The sequence below is a fragment of the Onychostoma macrolepis genome, chromosome 12 (genome assembly GCF_012432095.1).
Source record: "Onychostoma macrolepis isolate SWU-2019 chromosome 12, ASM1243209v1, whole genome shotgun sequence".
NCBI classification, from domain to species: domain Eukaryota; kingdom Metazoa; phylum Chordata; class Actinopteri; order Cypriniformes; family Cyprinidae; genus Onychostoma; species Onychostoma macrolepis.
Window position 1 is genome coordinate 23,570,630 of NC_081166.1, and position 22,070 is coordinate 23,592,699.

The 22,070-nt window shown below is 38.0% G+C and overlaps 2 protein-coding genes across 2 annotated transcripts in view; both read left to right on the top strand.

The window, feature by feature from the left end:
• Positions 1-30: 30 nt before the first annotated feature.
• pgap3 (post-GPI attachment to proteins phospholipase 3) lies at positions 31-16,217 on the top strand. Its single transcript, XM_058794283.1, has 8 exons — positions 31-1,024; positions 2,529-2,626; positions 2,748-2,900; positions 8,530-8,592; positions 8,727-8,788; positions 8,881-9,017; positions 10,022-10,226; positions 11,212-16,217. The coding sequence occupies exons 1-8, from the start codon at positions 823-825 to the stop codon at positions 11,273-11,275; spliced, it is 984 nt and encodes a 327-aa protein (XP_058650266.1). The 5' UTR covers positions 31-822; the 3' UTR covers positions 11,276-16,217.
• A 4,500-nt stretch (positions 16,218-20,717) lies between these two features.
• The window catches only part of erbb2 (erb-b2 receptor tyrosine kinase 2), a 41,128-nt gene continuing 39,775 nt past the window's right edge, over positions 20,718-22,070 (top strand). The window contains exon 1 of the mRNA XM_058792960.1: positions 20,718-21,001. Coding sequence (XP_058648943.1) covers positions 20,923-21,001 — 79 coding nt within the window. The 5' untranslated portion in view covers positions 20,718-20,922. The remainder of the gene's footprint in view (positions 21,002-22,070) is intronic.

Sequence of the window (22,070 nt, forward strand, 5' to 3'; positions counted from 1 at the left end):
TTTGGCTGGAAACAAGACAAAAAAATCTAAGTAAGAAAAGCATTTTTTTGCAGTGTAGTGGATTTAACATGAATATGTAACATCTAATGTTAAAATGTATGTTTTTATGTATGTAAACTTTTCCCTTTAAATACTTTGGTCAGTTCAAGAACAATTTATGCAATTTTATATTACTTATTTGAAGGAATTAAAGAGCAGTTTCATGTCTATCCTTGTTTAGTTGGTATGGGATTTAGAAAGTAATTGAGTAATGCAATACTTTGAGAAAGTAATTACTTCAGTAATCGAATTACACTGTTGAAGATGTAATTAACTGCTTTTTATCATTTTTAGAGTAACTTAACTAGCACTGCTAAACAGTAGGTAGCTGAAGATCATGCATAGTAATTTTAATGTAAAAACAAACAAACATACTATATATTCCAAATATAAACAGTCATGCTTTGCATTTATAAAAAAAAAAAAAAAGAAAGAAGAAAAGAATTGCACCTTTTAAATGAATGTAATAACCAACTGGCTTATTCATTCATTGATTTGTCAGATGATTGTGTGTGTGTTTGTGTGGAGAGAGAAAGCGAGATACATGCGCATGCGCGCTACATTTACACTTCCGGGTTTGTCTTTAAGTGAAATGTAACATTTCGCTTGTGATGTATCTATGAAAGTTGTTGCCCGGGCAGAGAATAAAAGGTTCTTAGCTGTAACTAAAGCGTCACGTTGTTTAAAGGCAAAAGAAAGAGCGGCGGTGAATGCTGTCATGCTCGGCGAATGAGACTCGCGCTGGACTCGCTCTAATGGACTGATGTTGCACTGTTGTGCCTTATGACCGGACGGAACAGCAGCATGTCGCGCCTGATGTTTCTAGCAGCCGCGGTGTTTCTCTTGTCCGCTCCTGCGAGCGCCTCTCAGGGGGACAAAGAGCCCGTCTATCGCGACTGCGTCAAACAATGCGTCCGGACCAACTGCACAGGGGCCCGACTGCGCGGATTCCAGTCCTCTCAGCCTCCATACATGGCACTCACTGGTACTGTACTAACCTATTTGTGTTAGTAACACTACGAACTTAGTAGAGAATTATGCAAACTGATTTTATTTCACAGCTGGCAATAGAGAAAATGTCATAATATTATTATAAATGAAATTATTAGGAGAACTAAATGGTTTAATGACAATTTTTGATGTACATAGGCTATTAATGAGTATTTATACAAATTACGACAAAAATTCCTCCACACAAACTTTTGCTTATACATTGATATACATTGTAAAATATATGTTTTTTTAAATGTTAGCAAAATAATGTTGTATATCAATTGCCATAATAACAGTATTGTTTCTTTAAGTTCTTATTCCTTAGCTTTTATCATTATCATGGTATTGCCATTACTTTTTTGATATGTAATATAGTAATTCATTCCATGGTTTGTTTGAAGCAGACTGGAGTGCCATGCAAGTACCATATTATATGAATACAGCAATCGCTTGATATGTCATGGTATATGCCATTGTATTACATCACCGTGCCATGGTACCATAACAGTACTTTTTATATAATAATTAAAGCACCACTAATCAAAACCCAAGCCCTGCTAAAAAAAAGTTCTGAAATAAAAAAAATACAAAACAAACAAAAAACTTCTTATCTGACTTGGCTTGTCTGGTTGGATGGTTTTAAAGGGGTTTTGGGCACTTTTCATATTTGGAGACCAGCTGGCCAACCCGCTAAACCAGCTGAACACCAGAGACGGGTTAATCTAGCTAGGACCAGCCAACCACCATAGGCTGGTGCTGTTACACCCCCCACCCCCTCAGCAGAGCACAGAAAAAGCAGCCTATGGCTGGTTACGTGCTTGAAAGGAAACATTATGCATCACATACAGTATTTATACAACACCAGTCAACATTTGGACACACCTGCTCATTGTCAGTAGTAGTAGTAGTAGTAATTATAAATTATAAATCAGACCCTTCTGTCCTTTCTGAAAATACTGTGTGCAGGTAAATCCATGATCTTTGTAACTGTTCCAATGTCCTGTTCGCTCTAACAGTGGATGGTATTATATGTTGCAAGCATATATGTTCTCTTATGTCAGAGATTATAACTTTTAATATAGTGATTTTAGACCAAAAACTGATTGCTGGATAGGGAGACAGAGCAGAGACCCCCAATAGGCTACATGTTGCTTAAAATTGGGCTGTATTTAAAACCTAGCCTGTAATATCATGTGCAGTGCCATATTAATGTACATACTTTATAACAATTGCATTGCAAAACCATTAAAATAATTTGTACACTGTCATATACTTGTGCTCAATAGCAAAACATTTAGCTGAACATTGTTAGCTTGTTGGCTTTGGATGGAATTTTCTTAATATTACATTTTTTAAATTTAATATTGTGTATGTTCATGTTTTAAAAACAATGCCACTTATGGAAGGATGAAATTATGAATATTTGAGTATTGTAGATCTACGAAATGCCAGATTTACTTTATCAATGTCAATTAATTTTGTCCTGCATCTTTCAGGCTGGACGTGTCGTGATGACTGCAGGTATCAGTGCATGTGGACCACCGTGGGTCTGTACCAGGCAGAGGGCTACAGCGTACCACAGTTTCACGGGAAGGTTAGTGTTAGAATTGTCAAACAATGGGAAAGGAGACATATTTTAATGGTCATCGCTATGGAAATTCATATATTTTCAACCCTGATTCTACATCTTTTTTCCTATTTCTGACTTTGTCTAGTGGCCATTTGCTCGTTTCCTGTGTTTTGAGGAGCCTGCATCTGCGCTGGCGTCTCTGCTCAACGGTCTGGCATGTCTGCTGATGCTGCTGAGATACCGCAGCGCCGTCCCCCGACAGAGCCCCATGTACCATACCATCACCGCCTTCTCACTGGTGAGACAGTGTCAGTCTGATGTAGTAGCGAGAACCATTCTTATTCATAACTAGTGTTCTTTTTTTTTTTAAAGTGCTGCAACCGAATGACTTCCTTGACATTCATTTCCGTTAATGATTCCTGAATTTCTGCATTCTTGCAATGAGTCAGAAGGAACACTGTACTAGAATACTCTCCTGCACTTTCCTACAGCACTGTTATTTAGTAGGCTATAATGAGAGAAACTGATAATCGTGATTATTAATTATCAATGCGATGATAAATAATTTGGGAAGTATATTTTTACATTTCATCAGCACTAATCAAGAGATTATCAACTCATATGCAGGGTTTATATTACCTCATCTAGTCTCCTGATTTATTACTTTAGAAAAACTGTGAGAAGCTTCTCACATCAGCTAAAACAGTGAAATTCCTAATATTTATTCCGATAATTCCAAATTATTCCAAATTTCCAAAAAAAAAAGAAAGAAAACAACAATAAAAAGACTTTGTATCGTAGTTCAGAAGTTACACGAGTGCATTTATTCAGCAACCACAATTGCAAACGATATAGTTAAGATCCATTATTAGATTTTTAACAGGTTTGCTTGCAGAGTTGTAGCAAATAGCACAAGTGGCCTGATGAAAGAACATTAACTGTCTGTATTACATGTAATCAACAGAATAGCTCAATTAAGATCGCTAAACTTAAAAAAAAAAAAAAAAAAAAAAAATTGTGTTTTGAGGTCATGAGTGCTTTTTGCAGTGCAGAGGGAGCATGTCTGCATGGGATTGATTAAGAGAAAAGCTCTGACTAGGGAATTTAAATTTGTGACATCTGGCAATCCCAAGCCTAAAAGTTCATAGAGGCTTATTGCCAATGCAAGATAACAGAAATGTCAAATGTACAAAAAAAAAAAAAAACCCAAAACAAAACAGCAGGCCAGTATCGCAGACAATTATGCTTAATTAACTGAGAGAAGTACAAATCATGTTTAAGTATGATTAATCGTGCAGACCTAGTGGTGCGAAATAAGACAATATATTGCAATGTTGTCACTGATTGCACACAAAAGCAAACATACACCATCACATACAGGGTAATCACATTTGTTCTTCTGCGCTGGATCAGTTAATATGTCAAAATGACTTAAAAACCAGCCAATAGCCTCGTGGGCAGCGCGTAGACACATTGTCCTATCAAATTTCATACACATTAAAGAGTATTTGCATCAGTTTAATAAATTTAATGTGATTGCTGTGTCAGAGACTTGGCTTGATAAGGAGAAAATTTATGAAGTAGAATTGGAAGGGTATCATTTGTTCACGGTAAACAGAGTTAATAAGAAAGGAGGAGGAGTTGCTTTGTATGCAGTGACTATAGAAAATCTTTTGGAATGTGTAACTATAGAAATAGATATTGAAAGATCTAAAAATATAATTATCAGTTGTGTATCGGTTTGGTCAGTGTATAGATCACCAGGAATAAGCTGTTGCTTGGATAAAAACTTACCTCGATGACAGATATCAATTTGTACACAAATAAATAATGTTAAATCAGATTTAATGAAAGTTACTTGTGGTGTTCTGCAAGGTTCGGTGCTAGGCCCTAAGTTGTTTGTCCTGTATATAAATGATATTTGTAAAGTGTCTAAAGTATTAAAAATGGTTCCCTATCTGTCGGTCACTACGAGTTATGTCGTGATGACATAGGGGATTTACTTGGGAGCCCCAATCATCTCTGACTTAAGAGAAAACGCCAATGAATATTGGCTAGTGGATTTTGCATACCTGCGCCACTCCCCGTGCACACGGGTATAAATAGGCGGCAGGTGCATCCACTCATTATATTTTTGCTTCGGAGCCGAGTGGATGAACGTGTTGATCTCCACAAAGAGCCATTCATCATCTGTCTGGAAGCTGTTCTGGTTGGCGTTATGGTGCGAACAGCGGTGTCCCTGTCTGCAGCGATTCCCCTGGGCACTTCAACTAAAAAGAGCAGATTTCCTAAAAGAGCAAATCACGGTCAGTTCGCGTATTTTTAAAGACACCGTTCCGGCCGTGTCCTCTTGGTTGCGGTCGTTTCCTATCCTCTGTCCACGGCCACGATCGTTGTCTTCAGTGTCTGAGCATCCAGCGCTGAAGCTGCGTTCGTGGATGGTTTATGCGTTCGCTCTGAGCGTGTAACCATGGCAGCGCTGCGATCGCGCCTCTCTCTCCTCACAGGGATGGGAGGGCTCCCTCTGTCACTACCTGCGCTGGCTTCTCTGCCACGAGCAGAGAACCATCGGCTAGTGCTCTGGGCGATCTGAGGGTTACAGTGAGAGCCTTTCCGCCGGGCCAGTCCCCACGGACCTCTCACTCCTCCCGCAGCAGCTGTTCTGTGCGGCTCCCCGGTGATTCTGCTGTGCCGTCTCACGGCGTGCCCAGCGTTTCATTCGGTGCGCCGATAGAGGATCAGATGTCGATCGCAGCATCGGGGGATGGGCAATCGTCCTCTGAGGATGAAGATTCGGCGGGGCTGCCTCCCTCGGGAGCAATTTCCCTTTCCTCCGAGTTTTCAGGTCCACGGGCCAACAGTGTGCGACGCGTTGCCTCCTCACTCTCGCCCACGACCCATCTTGCCAGCGGCCAAGAGAGTGCGGTTCAGGGGACGCAGTGCCTCCCCACGCACCTCTAGCCAGTCCCCTCTGGGACCCAGGGAGTTTTGTGAGGATGCCTCAGAACGCACAGCCTTCTGTACCATCCAGCTCTACTCCCTTTCTCTGCACCACCGCAGGTACGTCGATCGTGCCGTTGGAGCCACTTGCACGGCGTCTGGAGACGTGGCTCACGCTGCCCAGCCCGTCTCGTTGGCTCACGCGCATGATTCGACTCAGCTACGCGATTCAATTCGCCAGGCGACCTCACAAGTTCAGCGGCGTTCTCGAGACTTCAGTGGTAGCTCGGAACGCTCCTGTCTTGCGCAAGGAGATTGCTGTCCTCCTGGCAAAGGATGCAATCGAGCCGGTCCCTCCAGCCGAGATGAGGCAAGGGTTTTACAGCCCTTACTTCATCGTACCCAGGAAAGGCGGTGGTCTTCGACCAATCCTGGACCAGCGAGTCTTGAACCGGGCCATGCACAGGCTCCCGTTCAAGATGCTGACGAACAGGCGCATATCAAATGCATCCAGCCCCAGGATTGGTTTGCAGCGATCGACCTGAAGGACGCTTACTTTCATGTTTCGATCCTTCCGCGTGACAGACCGTTCCTACGGTTTGCGTTCGAGGGTCGGGCATGGCAGTACAGGGTCCTCCCCTTCGGGCTGTCCCTGTCCCCCCCGTGTCTTCGCAAAGGCACGGAGGGCGCCCTTGCCCCGCTACGGGAAGTGGGCATTAGGATCCTCAACTATCTCGAGCATGGCCCGCGTGCGAGAACAGTTGTGTGATCACAGGGACAGGGTACTCCGGCACCTCAGCCAGTTGGGGCTTTGGGTCAACTGGGAAAAGGGCAAGCTCTCCCCTGTGCAGAGAATCTCTTTTCTTGGTCTGGAATTAGACCCGGTGAGTATGGTGGCGCGCCTCTCGGAGGACTGCGCCCAGTCAGTGCTGAACTGCCTGAGTTCCTTCAGAGGCAGGACTGTGGTTCCGCTGAAACAGTTTCAGAGGCTCCTGGGGCACATGGCATCCACAGCCGCAGTCACGCCGCTCGGATTGCTTCATATGAGACCACTTCAGCACTGGTTGCACTCCCGAGTCCCGAGGTAGGCATAGCATCGCGGTACACTTCAAGTAAACATCACACGGGAGTGTCGCCGCTCCTTCAGCCCCTGGACGGGCCAGGGTGCCCCTAGAACAAGTGTCCCGGCATGTCGTTGTCACGACGGATGCCTCCAGTACGGGTTGGGGCGCTACATGCAACGGGCAGGCAGCCTCGGGGCCCTGGACAGGGCCTCGACTGCTTTGGCACATCAACTGCCTAGAGTTGTTGGCAGTGCATCTGGCCTTGCGGCAGTTCCGGCCACTGGGTGATAAATAAAATAGGGTGATAAATAATTATGACTCAGTATCAATAAATTGTGAATGGATTGTTAAAATATTGAAGTAATAGCTGGAATGTGTATTTTTGTTATGTACGTTTGGCATTTTTTATGCACATTTTGGGAAATGTTTTTGTAATATTGTTTATTTTGTATTATTTAACTTAGTGAAAAGTGTCGCCAATTCAGTAAACCATGTACACATCTAGGTAGGCATAATAAGAAAGGCTTCGGCCTACACCTTTTTCGGTAACTATGTATTTTTTATTTATTTTGTGAGAAGTTGTTGTGAGGACCGGAATAAATGATTATAAAGAAAAAATAAATAACATAAAAGCAAAAAACGCCAAAAATACATCTTTAAAGAAAAATCTGTAAATAATAATAATAATAATAATAATAATAATAATAATAATAAAACAGTCTCAGACTTGGGAGATATTGATTTGATTTAGTCTAATGACTCCCTAAAATAGTCGAAGTTGACACTGAACCATAAGACTGAAACCTCACTTGGTTTTATTTTTTTGTAACTTTTTGCCACTATTGTTAAATTCCTTTATAATTCGGATTCCTATTCTATGTCTCTGCAAATAAAAAAGTCTGAAAATGTATTAGAATTCAAATTTTTAATCTCTTGTTTAGTATTTTATTTTATTACTTTAATTTCTAAATGTATATATGGCATAAATAAAATACTTAGGATTTTTTGCTATTTCTAGATCACTAGGCCACTAGATCTCTGTATATAAAAAATCTGAAAATGTATTCATTAAAATTTTTAAAGACTTGTCTTATTTTATTTTATTATTTTATTACATTCATTTCTACATTTATATATGGCATAAATAAGAAAATAGTTATTAGGATTTTTCACTAGGTCACTAATCAAATTAATGAAATTGATCATGTTGTACAGATGGTCACATACTCTTTGGAACATTCTGAAACCATACTGGATCACATGATCATCAGTTTTGTTCATGGCATCTCCAGTGCTGTTGTTATTAAAGCAAAAAGGTACAAACTATATACCAAGATATTCAGCCAGCAGCCATATCACCCTGCAGCCCAAGACTGGTTGCCCACTGAAGCTAAGGAGGGTTGAGCCTGGTCAGTACCTGTATGGGAGACCTCTGGGAAAACTAGGTTGCTGCTGGAAGAGCTGCTAGTGAGGCCAGCAGGGGGTGCTCACCCTGTGGTCTGTGTGGGTCCTAGCTCCCCATCACTGTACTGTCAAAAAGCACTGTCCTTCAGATGAGACGTTAAACCAGGGTCCTGACTCTCTGTAGTCATTAAAAATCCCAGGATGTCTTTAGAAAAAAAGAGTAGATGTGTGACCTAGGCATCCTGGCCAAATTCGCCCATTGCCCTCTGACTATCATGGCCTTCTAATCATCCCCATATCTATTGATTAGCTTCATCACTTGGTCTCCGCTCCACTAATAAAAAAGCTGGTGTGTGGTGGGCCTTCTGGCACAATATGGCTGCCGTTTCATCATCCAGGTGGATGCTGCATACTGGTGGCGAATGAGGAGATCCCCCCTCACAATGTATAAAAGCGCTATATAAATGTAATTCAGTGTAAATGTAGTTTGTGCTCAACCACATTTGCATCTCTCTGCAGGTTTCCCTGAATGCATGGTTCTGGTCTACAGTGTTTCACACGAGAGACACCTATCTAACAGAGGTAACCTTTCAAGAGATGATTCAGAGACAACTTCTAAACATTTTCTCATGTGGTTCTTGGATTAAGAGGTATGATTGTCATGGCAAAAAAAAAAAAAAGTCACATGATACAGATTTTCTATTTTTGTTTTCTAGAAAATGGACTACTTCTGTGCATCAGCTGTCATTCTTTACTCTATCTACTTGTGCTGTGTCAGGTATGCGAACAGGAATTCCTCATAAATTGATTATATGTTTGTTAACCTTTTTGTTTATGGTGATGATTTGGGGTTTAATATTTGTGTTTCAGGACGTTGGGCTTGCGTAGGCCTGCAATTTCCAGTATGGTGGGAGTTCTGCTCATTCTGGCCTTCACGTCTCATGTGTCTTATCTGACCTTTGTCAGTTTTGACTATGGGTACAACATGGCTGCCAATGCCACCATAGGTAAGTGTTGTGAATACAGCAGTGTGTTTACATTACATGGTTATACAGTGCCTATGATAAGCTGATAATGTGCAAGTTCATGTCAAAATGCCCTAAATGAAGTTGTTGTTGTTTTTTTATTATTTGGAAAAGGCAATGAATGGATTGTATTTACTTAATATTTTTTAATACTTGTATTTATCTTAATCAATGTTTCTTATTGTGTAAATGATTCATCAGCATACATTATTCCAAATAAAAACAGGGGATTGGTATTTCACAGTCTACTGCAAAATATTGAGGTCTGACTCTGGAGTCGAATGTCCGATTTTCACAATCCAATCAAATCATCATGAATAAAATCAAGTCATGACCTATATTTTTAATATCCTGTTTCATTCAGAAAAATATCACTTTAATGGATTAACATGAGTTTTGGATGCATTTTCATATTGACTTTAATTAAAGCATGATCAATTTATTGATTACTGTAGATCTTTGCATGTGAACGCCTACATCTGTAATTTTTAAGCATAAATACACATACCCCCGGGTTCACAGACAAGGCTTAAGCCTAGTCCTAGACTAAAATGTAAGTCTGAGCTGTTTTAACTGAAAGAAACTTGCACTGACTGATCTTAAAATATATCAGTGCCTTTGTTTTGTCTGAAGATGCACACCAGTAATGTTTTTTTCTAAGCACGTTTATAAAAAATAACTTAAATGTCCTAATTGAACTATGGCCTAATCCTGGTTTAGTCTAAGCCCTGTCTGTGAAACCAGGCCTTAGTTTTATACAACTAAGTTAAAACAGGTCTTCGATTTGTATTTCACCCTATTTCATACTCAGACTTAAGCAGTTATATTGACATGGTAAAAAGCATACATTGCCAAAGCGTTGGTATATATTTTAAACTGTAATTAATTCCTGTTTGCTAACTAAAGGTTTAAAATCGAAACTAATAATAGGCTAAATTAGGTATTATTTTCTCACCCATTTGTTATTCCCTCTGGTCTTGTTACAGGCATGATAAACCTGTTGTGGTGGTTGTGCTGGTGTTGGCTGAACCGCAGGATTTTGCCGTACTGGTGGAAGTGCGGAATGGTAGTGCTCTCACTGCATGGGCTTGCCCTTCTGGAGCTGCTGGATTTCCCTCCTCTCTTCTGGGTTCTAGACGCTCATGCCGTCTGGCACCTCAGCACCGTGCCCGTCCACTTCCTCTTCTACAGGTAAGCATGCACTTCCTGTTTTTCTCAATTTCTCAATACTTTCAAAACTTTTCAAAACTCTTCACACAGTTCTTCTTACCAACTTTCAGCTTGGCACAGCAGGAAATTTCACATCCAAACTGTTAAAACAACCAAAGCACGTTTGTTTCAAATCAGTTCATTCTTCCATAACACATAGAAAAGATTGTCACCAAACAAACACTTTGTCACTCATAAAACAATGACTAACAGGTAACATTATACCATGTTTTCTTTTGAAAACAAGAATGAATTCAGTTTGTTACATGGTCCGTGTTTACACTGCAGTGCAAAACTATACTAAAGTTGTCTCCTTTTGTATAGATGGTAACAAAATTTTGATATTAATTTTTTAGATTTGAAATATATTTCATCACTGTACAAATGTGAATTCATGCTATATGAAATATATATATATATATATATATATATATATATATATATATATATATATATATATATATATATATATATATATATATATATATATATATATATATATATACACACACACACACACACACACACACACACACACACACACACACACACACACACACACACACACACACACACACACACACACACACACATACATACTGTGGCCAACTGTGGATTTCAATAAAATGAGCGAACAAATTATAATAATTAAGTTACTTGTGGGATTGAGTTCTTAATTTGTGGCGACAGTATGTAATTTTTTCACCCGCGTGTCATGTTCGGTGTTCCAAAGAAATGGGTTCTGGCACTTGTATTAAAAAATAAAACTGTAAAATACAATAAATTGGTGTATGATTTACTTTGAAACCATTTTCATTCAGTTATTGCTGCAAAATTTCACAAATGATTACATAAACAGCATATAACCTATGAAATAAACGTGACATTTTTAAGTAGAAATGTTCTTGTAGAACATACAAAATTATTTTTACAGTGTATGTTTTCCTTTTTTTTTTTTTTCTTGTAGTTTCCTTATAGATGATAGCCTTCACCTCCTCAACACAGAGAAGCCTGGAGTGAAACTGGACTAGGAGGAAACCGTCTCAGAACCCCAACCCCTCCTCTGATATCCTTCCCATCAGGGCAAGTGCGAGCCGGACTGAGCCAGGCCTCAACCGCAGTGGCTTCCGGCACGTGTCCTGGGGCTGAAGTTTTGAATTTCATTGTTTTCTTTGTGTTTACAGTTTCTTTTTACCATACCTTTTTATTTTTGCATTGTACAGAAAAGGTTGTCGGTTGGGCTGGTTTTAAAGATGTGCCACTGTACTGTAGTTGAAACCTGATAGTTGTTTGCATTCACTTGAACTTTGCCTTCAATTAAGAAGTAAATCAGCCTTTATCATCACAGCACTCTTTTAAAAAGATGCACTGAATAATAACCATCTTTGCAGATGAATATCTTCACATAAGGTGTTCATATCTCCCACTCATATCCGTCTACATTTGTGGTGCTTGATTTAATGGCCCTGAAGTGAATATATCTCAGAGATAGAAGTAGATTGAGCTTTAGTTTTAAACATCCGTTCACTATAAGCTTGCTGAACATCAGGAGGGGTTATGAGTGAGCAGTGTGCTCTGTTTCTGAGACTTGTGGCGGTTACCTCACTAGCGTGCAACACCAGTGGCTACCAGCAGAGGGCTGGTTAGCTTCCATATTGCGGGAAGTCTCTGTTCAGTTCCCGTGAGTTCCCAGCTTAGACTTGTGATGGATTGGATGTTTTGTTGTTGTAGCAGTGCATATATCAAGTTACCCATCTTTTCCATAGTCATCACTCACTTTAATCACTGTACATTAAAAAAATATAAAAATTATTGTTGAAAATTACCATAAGGAAAAGTTTAGCAGAACGTTCATATAATAAAAATAAAGGTGACCATTGACAGAAAATCTTCAAAAATGACAAAAAGCACCATTATATGGGCTCTATAGGCCCATTCACACCAAGAACGATAACTATGAAGTTTGAAAACATTCTAATTCTGCTAGAATAAGGAAGTTTACATTACTATAACAATGATGACACAGGAATTACATAATTGCAATCACTTTCAGAAAAAAAATTTTGTAGCTCATGAATGATGAAAAACATTGACAGCCATTGAGAGCCCAAGCATTTTTAAGTTTATTTTTTAAAAATCAAGTTTTTAATGTTGTTTACATGTCTATCAGGTGTTTTAATATGCTTAAAAACAAATCATGTGCAGACTCATCAGTCAACACCATTGCAGATCATTTTCTCCTTAAAACTGCGGTGTACCAAAGACTATCAAAAAAAAAAAATTTAAAAAAAAGGTCACAAACCTGCAACCAATCCAGTCATCTTGCAGGGTGGGGATTTTTATATTATTATCAAAGCTGTTTTTACCTAAGGATATAGATTTTTAGAAGGTAGATGTCTTAAGACGGCGAACAAGAACATAGTTTGTGTAACGTTAGCGTTACGTTATTAACTGTTTGATAATGTAGTCAGATCAAAGGCTAATGATATACCGTTGCATGTCTGATGTTGTAGAGCGCGATACATAAAATGCATTACCATTCTGATACATTGACTTGTATACGGCCCTGTATAATTCATTCTTCCTCTTCTTTGGAATCAGTTTTTGGTTCAAACACATGGCTGAATTAATCCAGCATCGCTACTTGACATTGTGTAGCATAGCATTTACTACTTCAGTTAACCGAGTGAAAGTGGAACAGGTAGTCCAAACTCATGTGATTGAGTGGAGGTGGGGTCTAATTTGCATATTCTTGGATCCGCATATATTAACTGAGATTAGGGTAGAGTTATATTCAAGCTATTTTGAGGCATAAAGAGAAATTATGTTATCGTTATAGTTATTATTTCTTGGTGTGAACAGGCCTTATTTCAAGACTCTGGGCCAGTTTTACTAACAGATTATTGCACCAGCGCAAAACATCTTTTGGCATTAAAATAGTACGGTCAGGATTTACTAAAGATGCACAGTGATGAATTAGCACTGAAAAGGCGTGGACACAGTTATTTCTGCGCCTGACCTTATTGAATATGCATTTGTAGGAGTTTCCTTTTCAGATGCAAAATTTATGGAAGGAGAGTATTCAAATGAGTCACGCAATGCAATTTACTAACGCTCATCCAATTACTGGTATTTGCGCCATTATTTAACGCCTCAAAAAAAGGTCTTAAATTATTTTGCGCTAAAAATGGCTGCAATTGTTGTTGCTTACAGAGGCACCACAGAGAACAGAGAGTGCGTGGTAGAAGGGAGAGGATTTTTTCCACGCGTTTATTTATTTTGAATTTGCGCATTGTTAGTAAATCACCCGCAGAAACTTCACTCTCATGAAATTGCGCTCTCATGCTAATTTGCCCTGTTTAGTAAAACCAAAATGAAGTAATTATTTATTGATAATATTTTCCTGAAGCTCTATCTCATGACATGGATATTATGATGATAAATGGTGCTTTATTGCCATTTTATAGGTTGATACTGTAACTTTTGGCCACTCTGTGCTTCCATTTCATAGAAAAACACAGCATGAACATTCTGCTAAACACCTCCTTTTGCGTTCCATGAAGGAAAATCATGAGTAAATGACAGATTTGTTTGATATTTGGGTCAACTATTTCTTTAATCACTCTAGGGGGAATGTCTAGTATCAGCACCACAGAGCTACTCGTTGCCTGAATATAAAATAATGACTTGATCCTTATGACATAAAGAGTTAAAGAGTGGCATGATATGTGATAGCAAAGAAATTCATTTTCCTTTTGACTGGGATTTTATATAGCATGATTTTTCTCTCTGTTGCTGCTTTATCTTTGTTTTTCATTTCCTTGAACTTTTTGTATATCCGATCACTTTGTGCTTTATTTTGATTACATTTTCGTTTGATTTTTATTTTCACCAAGAATGCCTTTGCAGTGAAAATATTGAATGGAATTGGGTTTCCACAAAAGGTAATGGAAAAGGGATAAAAAAGGATTTGTGTGTGTGTGTGTGTGTGTGTGTGTTTAGTTGCTGTGCAATTTGAGCTTGTAGTGCATCGCATTTACACACATTTATTACTATAGCAACCTGACGGCTACCACAGCTTTTATTCTTAGCAATGTTATTAAACTCCTTCTCTTCAGAACGCTTGTCACACTATGCCTTACATTTTTAATCTTTTTATTGTTCATACAAGGCAGCACTTCTCCATGTGTGAGTATCCACAAATCTCTCACCATCCACAAACTCTTATTCACTCGTGCCAGACTATTTCTTGCATCATTTTAAAGTGAATCCACACTTTTACAGATTCTAGAATTATTGTGACTTGAGCCAAAACCATAATTGATTGCCTGATATGTCTTTGTTCCATATCATCACTTGTGCACTTTGTGTGTGTGTGTGTGTGTGTGTGTGTGTGTCAGAAAAAGAGTGCAAGCATGATCAGCCTGGAGGGTAAATATAGCCATTTAGAAAGGCTAAAAGCGGTATAGAGGGGGAGGGGACAACAAGGGTATCCAGAACAGTGATGGCGTGGGCCGCTGATCAGACTCAACAATTCACTGCATCTGTCTTTTGAGAGTCTTAATGAGCAGAAAGTCAATGCTACAGTATTTCTATAACTATGAGGGAGTTTAACCACTAACTACAACTTTTTAAGCTTGTTTATTTAAAATTGCGATCAAACGGAAGAAGTGACAGTTTTCTATAATGTGGCGTACATCTGAGTTTAGTGGATTATTGAAAAACAAAAAAATATAGAGTGGGACTTGGTTCTGTTTATTGGTTGTTGATTAGATTTTGAGATGTGGGTATTGCATTCAGCAGTGGACGCAGATAAATACGAGCTTGGGGTTTAATCGTACTGTATTATTGGAGATGTCCTGTGTACGTCACCAGAGAGAAGTCTGTCATTTTCATCGAAAGGTCAATTTTTAAATAAAAAATTAAACGTATGCATGGATTAATATTCATAACACGATCTATAACATGCATTTGGAAAATAGATAGGATGACTTTACACATTATGCCGACTTTAAAGGAAAGTTATATACAGCTCTATAACCAGCATCTGTGGCAAGATGTCATTACCACAGAAAATTCAACAAATTTCCAAGAGAAATTTCGACATGTAGTGCGGTTTGTAAAAAGAAAACATGATGGAAATGTTGATGAAATATTCCCATACAGTAGTTGGATTTTTACAATTGACATCTATGGGACCACATCATGCCCAAAATATGTAACTCTCAACACAAATGTTTTCTTTGTTTATACAAATTGAAGGAGGAGATCAAATATTTTTTTCTTTGGTGACTGACAGATGCTTCTGGAATATTCCTTTAATTAGGATGACTAAGTTAACAATATACGATACAATATAATTTTTTCATGGATACAACTGTACTAACTTATATATATAATGCTTTTCACCTTCCCTTAAAACATTTTTCATATTTTGTTCTTTATGTTTTTAAAGCAGAATGGAGGTCATATATTATACTGTCTGCAAATCCATCAAATTAAAACTGTAAAATAACCTGCATGCTGAATGTAAACTTGACCTTTTTTCATGTTTATGAAACTAAAAGGAAAGGGAATGAGATTTACTGTATGCCTGGACTGGTAATTTGTTGTTTTCTGAAGAGCATTTCTTTATTTCTTTTTTTGACACTGTTGTCTGTATGTAATGTAACATAAGGCCAAACACCAGAGGTGACTTCTGGGTATTCTAATTGTTAATGTCCCGCAGGATTTCCAAATTCTCCCTCTTTTTCAATGGCCAGTTTGATTGTGGCAATCCACAGGCTTAACATAGACTTGCCCTGTGTATCTCTCTTACCTTCAATTTCTCTTCTCACTCTATCTGTCCCTTTCTCTTGCTCTCTTTCTTTGTCTTGGTATTGTATTGCACCTTTCTCCACCAACTGTACACAGATCCAAATGTGTATAAAGAAACCTCAAAGAAATTAATAAAACTGTTCTCTATTAACTCTTTTACTGGTAAGCCTATGTGTTTATTTCAGTAATCACGATAATCATGATACAGTTATGATACAGCCAAATCACAAGGACATTACTGCTTTTATGAAATGGTTACTATATAATAAAAATGTTAAGGACATGTTTTCAGTTTACTAAGCAAATTCGTATGGCACCTGACATTTAAACTAAGGTTAATTGTAGATTATGGACACTGCTGAACAAGCATTTCACATTGGTAACCAAACAGTTGCTGGTACACTCAGCATAATGCATAACCCAGCATACAAAATGGGTAAATATTGGACGAAACACATACTGGGTTGTTTTCAACCAACAGTTGGGATAAATGTTTAACCCAACCTTCTGGGCAGTAACCCAACCGCTGGGTCTAAACAACCCAATCGGTGGGTTCGTCCATATTTTAACCCAGCATTTTTTAGAGTGTAGACATTGATTTCCATAGTATGGAAAAAATACTGAGGTCAATGGCTACCAGCAACTCTTTGGTTACCAACATTTTTCAAAATATTTTCTTTTGTGTTCAACAGAAGTTAGAAACTCAGGTTTGGAACAACATGAGAGTGAGTAAATTGTGGAAAACCTTTCATTTTTGGGTGAACTATCCTTTTAACATTGTTGTCACACTAAAAGAGGAAAGTTAAGTCAATTGGATTCCATTGTTATATGATATTGCATGCAGTGTGCTCTACTGTATGCTGCGAATTTTGCCAACTTAGCAAGTCATCCAGCACAGTTTACATACTATATACTGCAAAAATAATATGGTGTATGCTATTCTGAAACTGATGGTCTACTAAAAGAGAATTATAAAAGTGTTTTTTTCTCATAATCTAGAAACAGCTTTGGTATAAATAAGGGCCTATTGAGTACATTAAATATTTAGTTATATGATAAACTAGAGTAAGGTTTACTTACTCAAGAGGGGTCATGTAGGTGACAAGATGCTGGGTAGTATTGAATGAAAGAAGTTTATTCTTCCTCCTCCTCTTTCTGCCTACATCTCAGACTCTGAGCCTGGAGTACAAACACACTCACTATCAATGTGAGAAAAAAAAGGAACTTTTGGCAACACATGCCATTCTCTGGAATTTTCCCCAAGTCTATTGACTTTTGAGAAAAACAGCCACTACAAGTAGAAATTCGTAGAGTTAACAAAAAACTACCCAAATAGCAATTTGTATTTTTTGTTAGACAAATTGCTATTTGGGTAGTTTTTTGTTAACTCTATGAATTTGTGGTGATTTACTCACCCTCAGGCCATCCAAGATGCAGCTGAGTTTGTTTCTTCAACGGAAAAGATCTGGAGAAATTTAGCATTATATCACTTGCTCACCAATGGCTCCTCTGCAGTGAATGGGTGCCGTCAGAATGAGAATTCAAACAGCTGATAAAAGTTGGCACCAATAGCCTCGTGGTTAGCGTGCCGGCATACAGTGCATCTGCGCTCACGGCTACCCGAGTTTGATTCCTGTCTCGAGGTCCTTTGCCAGTCCCACTCCCCTCTCTTCACCCAATGCTTTCCTGTCTGCTCTCTACTATCCTGACAAAAAAAGGCCCAAAAATGTAACTTTAAAAAAAGAGCTGATTAAAAACATCACAAAATGGACTCGTGGATTATTGTCAAATGAAAGTCTGCGTGTTTGTAATAAACTAATTCATAATTAAGATTTTTAACTTCAAACTGTTGCTTTTGCCATGTGGATTATTTGTACATTATTGTGACGTTTTTATTAACAGTTTGGACTCTCATTCTGACGGCACCCATTCACTGCAGAGGATCCATTGGTGAGCAACTGATGTGATGCTGAGTTTCTCCAAATCTGTTCCGATGAAGAAACAAACTCATCTACACCTTGTATGGCCTGAGGATTAAGACTACATTTTCAGCAAATTTTCATTTTTGGGTGAACTATTCCTTTAAACAGTTGCGTCTTATATTGATTATTTCTAAAGACTTAAGAAAAACCATTTCAAAGTTATGAATAATTATTTTTTTAAGCAGCTATTCCAGTAGGGACTATCTATTTTAACTTCACTGGAAACTGTTGTCCTTATTAACTAAATACATTGATTCAGTTATCAGCTATTTAAATGTTAAAGGTTCCCATTCCAGTTTTTTTAATAACTATTTTTTAGATACTATTAATCATTCTTTAGGCCTGCAATAATTACTAAAACTCATTTTCATTCTTACTAACAATTTCAAAACATTTTTCCCCTAATCTTTTGTAATTACCATCAAAGTTCAATGAAAATTCTTACTAATGAAATTGCAATAGATACTATTCAAAAGCGAAACCAATGACAGTGGCCTCTAAAATGTAAATATACATGGGAAAATATAACTTGAATAGTAAATAGAGTGGGGCTAGTTGTCACACAGGCTATATCTTAGCAGGCTAACTAGTAGGTCAAACGTCCATTGACACAAATGTATAATCTTTATGGCACTGGTTTACTCTTTATGGCATCTTTTTATTTAATGGTAGGTTCATATTGTGACAACTTACCCCATATAGTAAACAACATGTCTCGCATGTGTCTCCATGCTCAAAACAGTGGAGATGATAGTGGACTTTAAAGGACTAAGAAAATCACTTTGAGAAAATACATGTTAAGTGCCCGTACATATTAATTCTAATATTCATTTAGTCATTTAGTCATTTTGCAGACGCTTTTATCCAAAGCGACTTACAATTGGGGAATACATAAAGCGATTCATCTTGAAGAGGCAATCAGACAGACGAAGTGCTTGCAACACCAAGTCTCAGGCATTGTTCAAATAAATACAAACTACCAAAGGAAGGAATAAGTAAAGAGAATTTTATTTATTTATTTTTTTTTTTCACTCAAGTTTAGGATGAGTTTTCAGTTGTTGCTTGAAGATTGACAGGGATCCAGCATTCCGGATAGGGGTGGGAAGATCGTTCCACCAGCCAGGAATGTAAACAGTATTTTAACCGACAATATAAATTTGTATTACATGTGTTCAAGTGATCCTTCAATTTTATGCAAGTTGTGCAAGCTTCTTTGTTCTATTTTTTTTTTAATCAAGTTTTGTTACTGTCCCAATTTACCTGAACATGTTTTTGGGACAGTAGCATTCAGCTAAAGTGGGACATCCTATAAATTAAAAGATTGCTTAATTGTTTTATTTTACAAAACATAAAAAATGTCACAAACTGTAGGCAGAAGAGAGGTAAAGACAAAATAAGAATAGAAATTTGTGAATATTAAGTTTTTTGGCATAAAAGTGCTTGTAAACAAGCACGTGACTGCTCTCACCCATACATACACACATACTAAACACACAAGTATGAAAGCATGTGTTACATAAATACAACATAAACACGCAAATATGAAAGCATGTGTTACACACACGTGCACACACACACATTTAAGCACACAGTTGGATACAAACACACACCCAGGAGCAGGCACATCATACACTACACTGTATTTCTGTTTAAGAGATTCAATTCTTTGTTTTTGTCCTTCTGTTGGAGTGCTTTAATAATTCTTTCAATTTATGCTTCTGTTGAAGAGTTTTAATTCAATAAGCGTTAGGTGGTTATGAGTTCACAGTCAAATCCACAATCCACTATTTTTATGAAGTTATTCTTTTAAATTCTGAAGATTTTCTATTGCAAATGATCATTTGTACACTGTCCTGCTTTAGGAAATAGTATTTTGTAAGCACAGAACAGATAAAAATGTGTGTCCCACATTACCAGACGCAGTGTCCCAATTTACCTTAAAAAGAAAACCCGAAGAAAAAAAAATGGGTGCTTAACATTTTTGAACCTCTGTATGTTTAAAACAACAACCAATATTCTTTAAATAAATAAATAAATAAAAATAGTGGGAGATACATGAGATTTTGAGAATTAGTTTAAAGCATAAATAGTGTTGGTAGAATAGATTTATTTGTACTTAATACACAGTTTACCAAAAAGTGTCCCAATTTTGCTGACTTCACCCTATCTGAACATTCATTTAAACAATTGCAATTTTTTTCCTTCCATACTTTTACTTCTGTAGATACAGTGCATTCTTAATTTTTTTTGTTTTTCTTATATTAGTGTTATGTTCCATTTCTACTGTTATTCCTATGTCTGCATATCATGTACATTTGCACTATGTCCGTACTTTCTTCTGCACTGGAAGCTAGTGCTGTCAAGTCAAATTCCTTGTGTGTGGAAGCATGCTTGGTAATGAAGCTCTTTCTGATCCTGATTCGGTGAAGAGTAACCTATCTTTTTATCCCTGGGCACTAACGCCGGAAATGTTCAGCTTTTTTGGTTATCAAGATAAATAGGAGAAATATTCACTGAAGTCAAAAAATATGACAACTAGCGTTGGCCTTGTTAAAACTGCTCCCGACTCCATAATTGGTCTTCATGAATGTTGCAGTAGAGCCGCTGTACTGCTGGAGTCAATCTGTACTGCCACTCCTCCGCGGGAGCGCGCGTATTATGGCACGCACACACACACACACACACACGCACGCACACAAAAAACTGACTGGAGAGTCAGGCGCACTCGCTCCTGCCAGGAAGTTGTTGGTATTCGGGAAATAACAAAGAGACGAAAACAGGTATATTAAGCGCACCGAAACTACACGAGGGTGATCTGTGTAACGTGTACGGGATCCGGGTATGAGCTGGAGGACTATTAACTAATGGAGGACTAATCGATGGAGGCAGACAGAAGTTTTGGGCTCGTCTGGGTCCTGCTGCTGCTGTTGGGTATTACAGCCGCTACAGGGAGAGAAGGTGGGTCATCTCCACACATTCCCACATTATCCCCAAACTCCCGTATGGTACTACATACTACGTTTATGTAAAGTGCAGATAGAGAGTTTAACACCAACAACAGCAGCTGAACACATTCTTGTGGAGAAACTGCTCAAACACCCCAATTACTCGGCTAAAGTCGCGACGCGACCGGCGCGCGGGGCCCACTGCATTTTTACGCGACTGTTCGAGCGTTTGGTTTTGCCGTTTGAAATGTAGACGAAGTGTGGAATATGAGATTTCGTAAAAAGTTGTTTTAGTATAGTAAACAGCTTTACCATTTTAGCCTGTATTCGTGTACCTAATTTAGACTAATATATAAAGTGAACAAGTTCAGAAAATCCCGTCGGGGTGTTTTTTTCTCACACTGTTGGTGCATTAGTGAAGTATGTCACACAAACTTGATTTGCAACTTCTGCATGACAATAGCGCTGAAACCTGACAGAGTTCAGGAGTTTAATGGGCACAACTCCTGATATCTTGGTATCAAACCAATACATAAAAAAGAGGCAGAGTTTTTAAATTTTATATTAATGACACCAAAATGTGATCCAAAATGTAATAATACTACACCACAACTGTAATAATATGCAATCATACAATAACATTTAACTGGGTCATGATCACAGAACAGCAACAACATAATAATGACTATGATGCACGTTATTATTTTAAAAAATAGTTCATAATAAAATAGCATGAATTCGGCCATGAATGCAGGACAACAACAACAACATAATGATAGTGATGATGATGATAATAATATTAATAACAAGATATATACTGAGTAATAGCTATTCTATAAATGGAAAAATTATATGATGCTACTATGGCACATGCTCAAAAACAGTAGGCATATACGTAAAAGATGTCATTATTTTAGTACCATATACAGAACATCATAGTACCATAGTAATAATATTGTGTTGTTATTATATAACATTTGATATAATATATGGTAGACACATCAGTATGTAAAACAGTGAACTTAGCGATCTCACAGATTTACAAAATTGTACACAAAATTGAATTGCTGTTATATTCCGGG

Bases quoted from the DNA above. Each gene is read 5' to 3' on its own strand.
- pgap3 (XM_058794283.1), top strand. From the start codon at position 823: ATGACCGGACGGAACAGCAGCATGTCGCGCCTGATGTTTCTAGCAGCC. The intron at 2,627-2,747 runs GTTAGTGTTAGA...GACTTTGTCTAG, and splicing joins TACCACAGTTTCACGGGAAG to TGGCCATTTGCTCGTTTCCT. The intron at 8,789-8,880 runs GTATGCGAACAG...TTTGTGTTTCAG, and splicing joins ATCTACTTGTGCTGTGTCAG to GACGTTGGGCTTGCGTAGGC.